Here is a 13,686-nt window from a genome sequence, read left to right as displayed (position 1 = left end):
TATACCGAATATTAACCATACATTCGTTATACCGAATATTAAACATAAATAGCAACTCGGTGACGTAAAATAGATAATATTCCAAGAAATGTTGAATCACGGGTCTTTATTGTGCTTAGTTACACTATGAATTTTATTTCAAAAAATTACAATATTATAAAAGCGGTGTCTGCATATGGATTGCATTGATGCCAACTGGGCAACAAATTTACATGCTTCCAGGTTTTAAAACGACGAGTCGCTTCAAGACTAAATTATTACACAGGTGTTGTATAAGACTCTTATATCTCTAACGTTGTCAGTGCAAACGGTAAATAGAAATTGTCAAATGTCAGTTCTTCTATCAAAGTTACCATAGAACTTGTCAAATTTTTACTTACTTTAGGAACATGTTTCTGCGATAAAATTACTAATCATCTTTATTCTTACAAATAATTATACCCATAAGCAGTTATTGGTGTTAGAAGTGCCATTTGCCATTTGCACTGATAACGTTTATTGAAACAGGTGTATTAAATAAGGTGAAAAGTGGGGTAAGCTGACCTCCACTCGCTATACGCAATCAGGGCCTAGTCCCATCAAGGCCAGCTCAATTAGGGCCCAGTCCCATCAGGACCCAGCTCTATCATGGCCCAGTCCCATCAGGACCCAGCTCTATCATGGCCCAGTCTCATCAGGACCCAGCTCTATCATGGCCCAGTCCCATCAGGACCCAGCTCTCCCAAGTCCCAGTCCCATCAGGACCCAGCTCTATCAGGGTCCTGTCCCATCAGGACCCAGCTCTATCAGGGCCCAGTCCCAACAGGTCCCAGCTCTATCAGGGCCCAGTCCCATCAGGTCCCAGCTCTACCAGGGCCCAGTCCCATCAGGACCCAGCTCTATCATGGCCCAGTCCCATCAGGACCCAGCTCTATCAGGGCCCAGTCCCAACAGGACCCAGCTCTACCAGGGCCCAGTCCCATCACGACCCAGCTCTATCAGGGCCCAGGCCCATCAGGACCCAGCTCTATCAGGGCCCAGTCCCATCAGGACCCAGCTCTATCAGGGCCCAGTCCCATCAGGACCCAGCTCTATCAGGGCCCAGTCCCATCAGGACCCAGCTCTATCAGGGCCCAGTCCCAACAGGACCCAGCTCTACCAGGGCCCAGTCCCATCACGACCCAGCTCTATCAGGGCCCAGGCCCATCAGGACCCAGCTCTACCAGGGCCCAGTCCCATCAGGGCCCCTACTTATCACCCCAAGGGATACCTTGGTAAGCAAAAGGGAGAAGTTTATAAATGCAGTTCTCTTCTATCTACTGTTTTGCATACGTCTTCGGCTAACCTTAACTATAGTCGATTGGTGTAACTGCTAGAAGTATTTGAGGGGCCATGCTACTCCCTAGACCTTTTGGCTGGGGTTAAAAGTACAAAATACAGACAACAAAATGTAATGGACAATGTCAAGCGAGCGAGATCATCAAAGGTGAATAGAACTTTTGGCTTATAAACCCTTGAAGATCTCGCTCGTTTTACATTGTCCATTATATTTTATTGTTTTTATTTTGTACTTTTATCCCCAGCCCAGCACGTCGGGTAATCGCAATGTACATGTCTGTGTCAAAAACCACTTGCAAAATTCAAGAAGTTATAATACAAGATCGAGCAATCGATAAGAGAAAATCTCAGTATTCTACATTAACAGTTTAAGAAATTGGCCTGTCAATACTCCGGCGTCAACTTTGTTCTTTTGGCCCTCTCTAGTTTGTGATTCGATTGGTCCGCTCTACTTTGTGTTCTGATTGGCCCGCTCTACACTGGGTTCTGATTGGTCCTTGTCACGCATGCGGATCCTCGTCCTCCATATTTAGCAGTGGATCGTCGTGCTCACCCGCGTCACGTGACAGGTGAAGGTAGCGTTGGGTCGCAGGGTTTTCACTGGTACCAAAGAGAGAGGATCGCTTCCTACGGGAGCAGAAGGATCAGGGAATGGTTTAATACTGTCATTACCAGAAAAATGCTGTGACGTTGTAGGGGCGGAGACAGGGGGGGCATAACAGCAGGTGAATAACGTGGATAGTTTTCCAGATAAAAAACAAACTCCTGGAATAAGCTGCCTGGAATGGCCATGAAATGGAAGGATTGAAATAGCTATATACTGAGATCCGCGCCATGGTCATTAAGGCAATTTTCTATGAAAGCTTGCCAACTAGCATTCGAGATTTGATGTTTTGGTTTATACATTACCATCATTATCACATCAATCATCACCATCATTACCATCGTCATCACCATCATCATCACTATAATCATCATCACCCATCACAACAACCACCATCATCATCACCACCACCACCCCAAACCACCATCATCATCACCAGTAAAACCTTTCCCTAACCACCCATTACTTACTTTATCATAAGAAAGACGACAATCCCGACCCCGATGACCACGATCAGCACCACGATCGGTACCACCACCTTGACAGTGGAATTTCCTCCAGTGGATGCGCTTGCCTTGGGGCTAGCGCCGCCAATACTCTTAACACTGAACCCCGCCAGCTTGTTTTCCTGGTTGATCATGGTGTGAATTGTGTCAGACGAGAAAACCTTGTGGCTGTACTTGTTGGGATCAAGCACGACGAAGCGCATTAATAAATTTCCCTCGAACTGCTTCGGGAAATCAGTCATAATCAGAACGTCGTTCTTCTCAAAGGTCTGCGCAGAGGTACTCCTGGAATGTTAGAAATGGAATGAATGAAGGAAGGAATGGACTTTGCGCAGATATATATATAGTCCTGGAATATTAGACATGGAATGGAGCAGAGATATAGAGTACTGAAATATTAGAAATGGAATGGATGAAGGAAGGAATGGACTTCGCGCAGATATATATAGTCCTGGAAAATAAGAAATTATCGCTGTCCCATTTAGAGAGTCATGGTAAGGTTGACCTTGTGTTGACCTTGGTGTGTACTTACTGAAAGGTACATCCGTGGGAACGGCAGAATTGATTCAGTTGTGATGCTACTGCTTCCACAAAGTAGTCCGATTTGCTCACCACTTCCATGACGGAATTGTCAAAAACGACGTCAATCACGTTGTCACCTGTGGGGGATGAGTTTGTAATAAATTGACGGGTGGGAGATAAATATAAGTAATGCCATCCTCCAAGCTAAGCTAGCCCCGTGTATTCTAGAGATCCAGTCGAGGTGAAACAAGAACCCGCCCAGGTGACCCTCACTCAACCCGAGTTGACCCGGAGATCAACCAAAGAAGACTCTATAACAACCCGAGATCGACCCGAAGTTACCCGATAAAAGAATAGCCTAAGATTAAGCCGAGGTGACCCGATAACCGCCATAGATTGAACCGAGATGACCAGCGATAAACCCGAGGTGAGAAAAGGTGACCCAATAACAGCCCGAGATCGAATCGAAGTGACCCCGAGATTAATCCGTTGTTACCCGATAACAGCCCGAGATCGAGCCGAGGTAACCTTAGATCATCCCAAGGTGACCCGAGATCAATTCGAGGTGACCCGATAACAACCCGAGATCGAGCCGATGTAATCTGAGATCAACCCAAGGTGACCCGAGATCAATCCGAGGTGACCCGATAACAACCCGAGATCGAGCCGAGGTAACCTGAGATCAACCCAAGGTGACCCGATACACCGAGATCGAGCCGAGGTAAACTGAGATCAACCCAAGGTGACCCGATAACAACCCGAGATCGAGCCGAGGTAACCTGAGATGAACCCAAGGTGACCCGAGATCAATTCGAGGTGACCCGAGATTTATCCGAGGTGACCCGAGATTTATCCGAGGTGACATACCGACAGTTGCGTCACAGCCACTACTTGACTTAGCACAGATGCATATGCCGCCATGTTTGTCGTTGTTGTAGCAGGATTGCGAGGGACAATCGGCGCTACAATACAACGGACCTGGAATAGGGAACACACACAATCAGGGAATCGCAAGGATTAGATGAAACGCAATGGATTGAGTTTGGTCGCTTACCCAAAGTTGGTTTGGCTGTAGGTACTGTAAAGATAGGAAAGAGAATGGTTACGCAATTATTAACATACCAAAAACTGTAGAATATGGGAACGTAGTGCTGATATGGCGCATACTAACGTGCTCGAGGTCTCATAAAATAATACTTACCGCAGACCAATATGACCGAGGGCTCATATGATTACATGTTCATCGCAGACCAACGTTCCCGAAGGCTCATATAATTATGTTTACCGCTTGCCAACGCGCCCGAGCTCATACACTCACATGATTTTTGCCGCAAAACAACATGCCAAAGGGCTTATAAGACCAACCTCGTCCCCAGGGTCTTCTGAGTAAGATGCCATATTGAAAATTGAAAATGAAAATGTTATAAGACTACATGGTTACCGCAGACCAATGAGACAGATGGCTCATTGACTTACATGGATTACCGCAGACCAATGTGCCATATAGCTCATGAACTTACATGGATAACCGCAGAACAATGTGCTAGATGGCTCATGAACTTACATGGATTACCGCAGACCAGCATGGCGTCAGTATCGTGTGTGCACGTATGTACGACTCCAAGTAATGGCTGGTAGCTACAAAGACCCAGCGCAGACTCGCTTCCCTTGCACCGCAAGCGTGTCCAGATGGGTGAGGTCCCCATCGTCACCTGGAAAAGAGGGGGGACACGTCATGATGGTGATGGTGATGATGATGGTGATGGTGATGATGTGGTGATGATGATGGTGATGGTGATGGTGATGGTGACGGTGACGGTGATGATGATGGTGATGGTGACGGTGACGGTGACGGTGATGGTGACGGTGACGGTGACGGTATTGATGTGGTGATGATGATGGTTATGGTGATGATGAGGGTGATGGTGATGGTGATGGTGATGATGATGGTGATGATGATGGTGATGATGATGGTGATGGTGATGATGATGGTGATGATGATGGTGATGGTGATGGTGATGGTGATGGTGATGGTGATGGTGATGATGATGGTGATGGTGACGGTGATGGTGATGGTGATGGTGACGGTGACGGTGATGGTGATGGTGAAAATGATGGTGAAGATGATGGTGAAGATGATGGTGAAGATGATGGTTAAGATGATGGTGATGGTGATGGTGATGATGATGATGATGACTCACCTTGGGCGTGGCGCTGGGTTTAAGGCTTAACGCCGTGCCGAAACCAAGCTGTCGACAGACCACCCTTGCATCGTTGATGTCCCACTGGTCATTACATATTGTTCCCCAAACTCCCCCAACCTTCACTTCCACTCGCCCCTCGTTAGCAGACGCTCCTCCTGCCAGCCTCAGAGCTGAAAAAAAAAACCGATATAGTCCCTTTAATGTCAACAAAATCTATATATTCAGATAGGTGGGAAGAATCTATAAAGTCGCACCAGACGCTAAGGTGGATAAGATGAGAAATTATCCTTTCAATATTAACATGGTTATATTAATTTATGTCGATAGATAGATAGAGGAGAGAAATTATCCCTACTATCAGAAAATACTTCAATATCTAAGGAAGAATGCAACTTCTTGGAAATCAATTCAACTTGTGTTACAATTCAACTCTTTAACTCGCGGTCACGAGTTAATGAGTCACGTGCATGGCTACTTACAGTTACATTCTACGCTGGCATCGCGGTCATGAGTGAATGAGTCACGTGCATGGTAACGTACAGTAACACTCTACGCCGGCATCGCGGTCACGAGTTAATGAGTCACGTGCATGGCTACTTACAGTAACACTCTACGCCGGCATCGCGGTCATGAGTGAATGAGTCACGTGCATGGCTACTTACAGTAACACTCTACGCCGGCATCGCGGTTATGAGTGAATGGATAGCGCCACCAGGGCCAGTGCCAGTTCGGATCCATCTGGAACTGGTGCTGCGTCACGTTGCAATATCTGAGCGCGGTCTCGTTACCGAGGCATTTGGCCTGACTGATCCACACAGGACCCGAGCCTTTGCCATAGTACGCATTACTGTACGCCCCAGTGGCGCCATGGAACCCGAGCTGAAATAAGAGGAAAGACTCAGCGCTATGTAGGGTCAGTGTTGTGTGTGTGCGTGCGTGCGTGCGTGCGTGTGTGTGAGTTACGTACCGTGTTAGACATTTTAGTATTAGTTACTTTACGTTACACTAGTGAGCTTGCGTTACGTTTTTAGTGCTTGTATCTTTTTGTTACCTGGCGACAGACTACCGTGGCGTCGAAAGTATCGAAGCCCATATCATTAACAGTCCCCCAAATGCCTGCGATCTTGACCTCGACTCGACCATCCCACGGGTTTTGTGTGCCAGCGAGACGCACTATGGAGAGAATTGAAAGTTCGGTGTTGAAACAGGCCAATCACGACAAAGACCTTGCCACGTGGGTTCATACAGCTGTTAGTTCTTGCTATTGTGAACATCCATAGGACAGCAATATAGGACCTATAATGTTAAGAGTCCGTAATACTTGAAGTATTTACCTTTTCGGTTTTTGTAATAGCTGTACCAAAATTGTCAAAACTATGTCAGCTGTGGTTTGACTTTACAAGTTCCGGTATTCCAAGTCAAACATTCTCGCCGTCTTGTACAAGTTCCTATATTCCATTTCAAACATTCTCACCGTCTTTCAAAGTGTCCTTTGTCCGGCAGATGACGCCTACATCTTGGGTATGTGTACACCTGCTTGCACCCCAGCCCCTGTGGGGACACATCGACAGCGCCGCTTCCCTCCCCTCACAGTGGACCGTGTCAAGCCAAATGAAGCCTTTCCCGGGGGGAAAGATGCTACAACAAGGGACGAGGCTTTCCACGTCCATGTAGCCCAACTGGCGGCACACCACGCGGGCAGCGGCGAGATGGAAGTGGGCCCCACACACCGTACCCCATCGGCCCTCGTGAAGAACCTCGATGCGACCGGCGTTGGAAACATTCGCGCCGACGAGACGTACGTCTGTAAAAACCAAAAATATTGTTAATTTCCATTTCTTCCAGTTCACTGGACTTGGTTGAATACACCGTGGCAAAGACTGTTTAGGAGCGTGTCTAGAGAAAAACGCAGGGTGGGGTCCAGAGTAGTTCAGTTACCGTGGATCAATAAAGTTAAATCGGCTCTGGTAATATGTCACCTTTTCTATCCAAATACACATAAAATTAACCGTCTTCTTAACTACCAGCGAAGAAGTCAACCGGAGTCGAATTCATTTCGTCATATGAGCAGGTTGGGTCTGGATGCCTCGGACCCCCCTCTGGACACGCGCACGTATTCCAAAATGCCTGCGGTACACATGAGATCGGCGAGATGGGTCCGCGTGGTACGTATTCCAAAATGCCTGCGGTACACCAAAGATCGGCGAGATGGGTCCGCGTGGTACGTATTCCAAAATGCCTGCGGTACACAAGAGATCGGCGCGATGGGTACGCGTGGTACGTATTCCAAAATGCCTGCGGTACACAAGAGATCGGCGCGATGAGTCCGCGTGGTACGTATTCCAAAATGCCTGCGGTACACAAGAGATCGGCGCGATGGGTCCGCGTGGTACGTATTCCAAAATGCCTGCGGTACACAAGAGATCGGCGCGATGGGTCCGCGTGGTACGTATTCCAAAATGCCTGCGGTACACCAGAGATCGGCGAGATGGGTCCGCTTGGTACGTATTTCAAAATGCCTGCGGTACACAAGAGATCGGCGCGATGGGTCCGCGTGGTACGTATTCCAAAATGCCTGCGGTACACAAGAGATCGGCTCGAGCTTTAAGTAGGAGGTCCTCCGCACTTCAGTCATTTTATTTGGCGGCGTATAAGAACGCTTATCTGTGGTACCATCTAATAACAGTGCCTGTACAGTGCAGACTACGCACTAACTATCACTAATGTCTGTAAAACAGGCCTAACTTTTGAGTAAAGATAGTAAGATGCACATCACATTATTATTTAGCTCTGAACTGATACTTAAACATTAAGATTCCACTGGTGCAGAGACAACAAGAATTTGCAACATACAGTTGGAGATGTTCTTCAAGTTGACTGGAACTGGCTTGGCATCGGTGGGGAGAATTGTGCACGCGTCGGGCAAGATGGTAATGTCATCTATTGCAATGTCTCCCGTGTGTTGAGTTCCCGCCACGCCTTCGAACACAAGCTGGGGGCATGGAAACAACAAAAGAATGTCGATAGACTACCCCTTTGTTATAGTGGAAATTTGAAAATACTACGGTCTAAAAAGGTCACGGAAACTTATTTTATAAAAAATCCATGATATGGGGTGTACCCTTCTTTACCTTGAGTGGTATATTGGTATACCCTCCGTACCTTGAATGGTGTTGTGGTGATGGATATACCCCCCTTACCTTGAATGGTGATGGGTATACCCCCCTACCTTGAATGGTGATGGTTATACCCCCCCTACCTTGAATGGTGTTGTGGTGATAGGTATACCCCCCTTATCTTGAATGGTGATGTGGTGATGGGTATACCCCCCCTTACCTTGAATGGTGATGGGTAAACCCCCCTTACCTTGAATGGTGATGGGTATACCCCCCTTACCTTGAATGGTGATGCGTATACCCCCCTTACCTTGAATGGTGATGTGTATACCCCCCTACCTTGAATGGTGATGTGTATACCCCCCTTACCTTGAATGGTGATGCGTATACCCCCCTTACCTTGAATGGTGATGGCTATACCCCCCTTACCTTGAATGGTGATGGCTATACCCCCCTTACCTTGAATGGTGATGGGTATACCCCCCTTACCTTGAATGGTGATGTGTATACCCCCTACCTTGAATGGTGATGGGTATACCCCCCTTACCTTGAATGGTGATGGGTATACCCCCCCTTACCTTGAATGGTGTTGTGGTGATGGGTATACCCCCCTTACCTTGAATGGTGATGGGTATACCCCCCTTACCTTGAATGGTGATGGGTATACCCCTTTACCTTGAATGGTGATGGGTATACCCCCCTTACCTTGAATGGTGATGCGTATACCCCCTTACCTTGAATGGTGATGGGTATACCCCCCCTTACCTTGAATGGTGTTGTGGTGATGGGTATACCCCCCTTACCTTGAATGGTGTTGTGGTGATGTGTATACCCCCCTTACCTTGAATGGTGTTGTGGTGATGGGTATACCCCCCTTACCTTGAATGGTGTTGTGGTGATGGGTATACCCCCCCTTACCTTGAATGGTGATGCGTATACCCCCCTTCCCTTGAATGGTGATGGGTATACCCCCCTTACCTTGAATGGTGTTGTGGTGATGGGTATACCCCCCTTACCTTGAATGGTGTTGTGGTGATGGGTATACCCCCCTTACCTTGAATGGTGATGGGTATACCCCCCTTACCTTGAATGGTGATGGGTATACCCCCCTTACCTTGAATGGTGATGGGTATACCCCCCTTACCTTGAATGGTGATGGGTATACCCCCCTTACCTTGAATGGTGATGCGTATACCCCCCTTATCTTGAATGGTGATGGGTATACCCCCCTTACCTTGAATGGTGATGGGTATACCCCCTTACCTTGAATGGTGATGGGTATACCCCCCTTACCTTGAATGGTGATGGGTATACCCCCCTTACCTTGAATGGTGATGGGTATACCCCCCTTACCTTGAATGGTGTTTTGGTGATAGGTATGTTGCCCTGTTTCCAGTCCTGGCCTACTTCACCGACAGCATGCCACACTTGATTGAGGTCTTGTCCGTCATCTGTATAGATGTTTAACTCAGCAATGGTTTCTCCCTTCATATGGTAATAAAACTTCACGCAACCGCCACTCTTGATGATTGGACTCTCAATTCGAGCCTCGTCTCCTTGCTCACGGGGTGTAGAGGTCTCTATAAAAATGTAATGCCCTAGAAAACAGGGTGGAATAAGCATGCATGTGCGCTCTCCAAAACTAGAGAACATTTTTATTGTTGTATAAAACAAATAGATTTCTTTTTTGTGCTTCTGTCCTCTAATAGATGCACAGATGTTGTGGACGGGCCACGCCTGCGTCTTGTATACTTTTTTCATGACACGCTGTGACGTCATCTGAGCATTTATTAGAGGACAGACGCACACAAATATGAGATTTATTTGTTAAATGCACAATGAATCAGATTGTATGTAAATAACAGTTATATGATCATGTGTTCCAAGAGGTTTTTTTTTAAAACCTGTGCCAGTTGTATGGTCATGTGTCCTAAGAGATGTGTTTCAAGAGGATGTCATATATCATTATACCTATGCCAGTTTTATGATTAATCTGTTACAAGAGGACGTTTTGGTTAATAATCTTTGCCAGTTGTATGATCATGTGTTCTAAGAGATTTGGGGCATTTTGTTATAATACCTTATTTGGCAAGAGACACAAAGAAGATAGGTAACATTATATGATCATGTGTTCTAAGAGATGTGTTTAAAGTGAGCGTTTTCTTTTAATACCTCTACCCGTCGTGTGGTCATGTGTAGGTCCCGTATTCCATGATGGCGTTTTGTTCTGGAATAATGTCCATTCGAAGTCATCATCGGTGGCCTGGATGTAACCACACATTCCATTGTCGAAATTACAATTTCCTGGCGTTTTTGGTACTATGAGAAGAAAAAATAACAAGAGCCCCATCACCAGATGCATTATCATCATAATAACAACCATTCATTTTCACCGTCATTATCATCACAATGAGCATATCAACATTATCATCACCACCATTATCATGGTCACCACAACCACCACCATTATCATCACCACCATTACCGTCATCACCACCACCATCACCATCATCACCAGGCGCGTACCCAGGGTTGGCTGAGGGGGTTGCGGAGCCATAGGTATCATAAGGAAAAGGCATAGTATTTGAAGGTTCCTAAATAAGAAATGACCCACTTTTGCCGCCAAGGAGGGGGGGTGCCCCACACCCTCATTCTCCCCTGTGTATGCGCCTGATCACCACACTCACCATCTGGAGCATCATGTAGACATGCGACAGCAGCGTCCTCACGGTGATTACAATTATGGCTGCCCCACCCATTACTTGGGCAGTCTTTAAGCTTGGTCTCGTTGCCAACGCAACGGAGGTTATCGAGCCATATTGGCCCAGTCCCCTGCCCAAACATGGACACAGAAAAAGCGACAACTGCGCTGGCAAAGCCAAGCTGTTTGCACACCACATTGGCTTCTCTCATATCCCAGTAGTCATCACACACCGTCCCCCATGAGTTGTTATGGTACACCTCAACACGCCCCTCCCATTGCTCCGCTGACCCCTTCAGGCGAAGATCGCCATCGCTCTGGCATTGAGCTGCGAGAAGAAATAAAATAGGAGATTCATTGTATATGTAATTATACCATACTCCCAATTAAAAGACCTAACTACAATGCCTGCATGGAAAATGTCTTGTCAACGTGATATCAGTACTTAAAAATCAAATAGCAAATATACACAGGGGATAGCAAACTCAAACGTTCAGGGGATGGGTAGGGGAAAGCAGAGATAACCGCCTATTTTCAACCTATTTACTAAGGGAAGGAGGGGCTGGGAGAGGGGTCAAAGTAAAATCCCTCTATTTCCAACCTACTGTATTTACTTAGGGCAAGGGGCATAGCTGTCAACTCACCTTTATTAGGCGGACGTCATAAGATTTTGGACCTAATTTTTGTAAGAATGTTATGCATTCTCTGTATTCACCCGCCTTGCTCTATAAGACTTCGGTCCAAGTTGGGTTGGTATGAAGGGGGCAGGGAAAAGGGGGAAGCAAGGAGGAATCCCCTATTTTCCATCTATCTACTTTTTGAAAGAAGGATCAGGGGTAGGGGAGAACAAAAGTGTAGACCCTTTTTTCAACTTATTAATATATGCCCATAATTCATTCAGGGACCCATGAGGTAGAACCCCTAAATTACAAGGCACCTGAGTCCGCCATGATTTAGATGCCAATAATAAATGTAAACATACCATGAAGTGCGGATGCTGCCACCAACAAAACCACGCACCAGAACGTAGACATGGTGGAGGGAAGAACCTATCTGGAATAGGAAAAAAAATTTTAAGAGCTCAAGGCTCATAAACAGGGGCTCTCTTTTAAGGTGCATTTTCTTCTGAGTCTTAAATACCCCATGCATAATATCAGCTGGTAATAGAAACAAAAAATCTTAAATCCAATATCATCCTCCATTCTGGTAAACAAAATAAACGATCCATTTAAATGGGTTGAAATATTAACTTTTTGTTTTTTAACTCACTTTTCCTTTAAATAAAGAATGCATGATTTTCTAGATAAAGCTTTATACACTTATATGCAAATGGGTCTCGAAAAACTCGTTTAAAGAACGTGTTTCATAGAGAACCTTGCTCACGCAACCAGCCTCGCATAGAAACAAAACTGTCTAGAGGAAAAAGCCCCTGGGCTGTGATTGCGTGACCGATGTCTGCCGTGTTAATGCCGTGACCAGTACCCTTCGTACCATGTACAACTATAATCTGCATGTTTTACATATTCAGCGGGAGTTTTACCGACTTTCTTTGTCTAATGTTGTTTAGAATATAATGAATGCAAAAGTGAAGTCACGTATATTATAAGGTATCTTTCTCCTTCCCCGCGTTCTAAAAAAAAAAAAGCTAGATTAATTTTGTTGTTTTAATCGCATAAAGAAAAAACACGCACGTACTTTACATAAATACGAAAGGGCTCTAAATAAAAAATTATCTTATGGTTTGTTAACACCACACAGTTTAAAAATATCGCTCGCACCTAACAGATTTTCAATAAGTAATATTACTTCTTTAAGCGACCTATTTAAAACGTCTGAAACCTGAAAAGGATATAATTTTAAAACCGATGCTCTATTTAGCAAGGATTGAAATGCAAGTTTTTGCATCGGCTTTAGGTTATGTAACATCCCATAAATTACTGATATCCACAAAGTGATAATTTCTTTACGAATACAGTATATATTGTTCTCCATCGACAAAATACTAAAACAGCCTTTTATATCACTTTTGATGGTTCTGGTGGCTCAGCCCAATAGAGTCATAAGAATCCACAAGATGCTTTTATAAATCGACAAGCGTCATCGAATAGTTTGGTACCGCTAAGCAACAGCTTACTGACCTGTAATTCAGACGCTAAACCACTAAACAATTAGCGAAATACTTTATAGATCCATTATAAACAGGGTGCTATCGGTGAATTTGTATGAGGGTTGATGCTCCGTTTAAAATGATAAACTCACCAGCAAAATAAGCGATTTTACGCACTAACGATTTAGTGTCTAATCTTCTTTAAAGCGGTCCAAACAAAGCCAGTCCTTACTCCAGGTTATAGACCGAGTATATATGAATAAAGCACGTTTTTCAGACGAAGAAACGATGCACTTAAATCCGTTCACTTTCGCGCCTGGGACGCCGACCTTCGGGAAGTTTGTACGACAAAGTTCACATGACCCCCCAATGCTTATGCAAATTCATATAACCTTGGTAATCCGGACACTTATTGTTTATAGGAAATGGAAAAGATCGTCACAATATAAAGCAGTCTGTCTGGACCCATTCTCCTCCCTGACAGCAGCGCGCATGTTTTTGTTTAATGCCTAGTCTTTTTTTTTTTCAGTGCAATTTTTTTAGGAAGAGTTGCTCTCTTTATACTGTATCCCTAGGGCCGGACATAATAGTCTTGTTACATGGATCACT

At 45.4% G+C, this 13,686-nt stretch overlaps 2 protein-coding genes across 3 annotated transcripts; one reads left to right on the top strand and one right to left on the bottom strand.

The window, feature by feature from the left end:
* Window positions 1-91: 91 nt before the first annotated feature.
* Window positions 92-13,467, bottom strand: LOC5509714 (scavenger receptor cysteine-rich domain-containing group B protein). 2 transcript variants are annotated; one of them, XM_048729693.1, is made up of 16 exons: window positions 13,230-13,467; window positions 11,953-12,023; window positions 10,957-11,298; window positions 10,442-10,588; window positions 9,623-9,867; window positions 8,007-8,145; window positions 6,628-6,957; window positions 6,205-6,326; window positions 5,816-6,032; window positions 5,151-5,323; window positions 4,514-4,661; window positions 4,004-4,027; window positions 3,817-3,927; window positions 2,960-3,086; window positions 2,392-2,712; window positions 92-1,944 (listed from the first exon to the last, which is right to left on the bottom strand). In XM_048729693.1, the coding sequence occupies exons 2-16, from the start codon at window positions 12,002-12,004 to the stop codon at window positions 1,818-1,820; spliced, it is 2,625 nt and encodes an 874-aa protein (XP_048585650.1). In that variant the 5' UTR covers window positions 12,005-12,023; window positions 13,230-13,467; the 3' UTR covers window positions 92-1,817. The 2 variants fall into 2 exon arrangements, with proteins under 2 accessions (XP_048585650.1, XP_048585651.1); XM_048729694.1 differs by having other exon boundaries at window positions 11,953-12,019.
* LOC125568283 (predicted GPI-anchored protein 58) lies at window positions 692-1,579 on the top strand. Its single transcript, XM_048730191.1, has 2 exons — window positions 692-1,253; window positions 1,563-1,579. The coding sequence occupies exons 1-2, from the start codon at window positions 692-694 to the stop codon at window positions 1,577-1,579; spliced, it is 579 nt and encodes a 192-aa protein (XP_048586148.1).
* Window positions 13,468-13,686: the final 219 nt, after the last annotated feature.

Source organism: Nematostella vectensis, chromosome 7, assembly GCF_932526225.1.
Source record: "Nematostella vectensis chromosome 7, jaNemVect1.1, whole genome shotgun sequence".
NCBI lineage: Eukaryota > Metazoa > Cnidaria > Anthozoa > Actiniaria > Edwardsiidae > Nematostella > Nematostella vectensis.
This window is presented reverse-complemented; position numbering and strand designations above follow the sequence as displayed.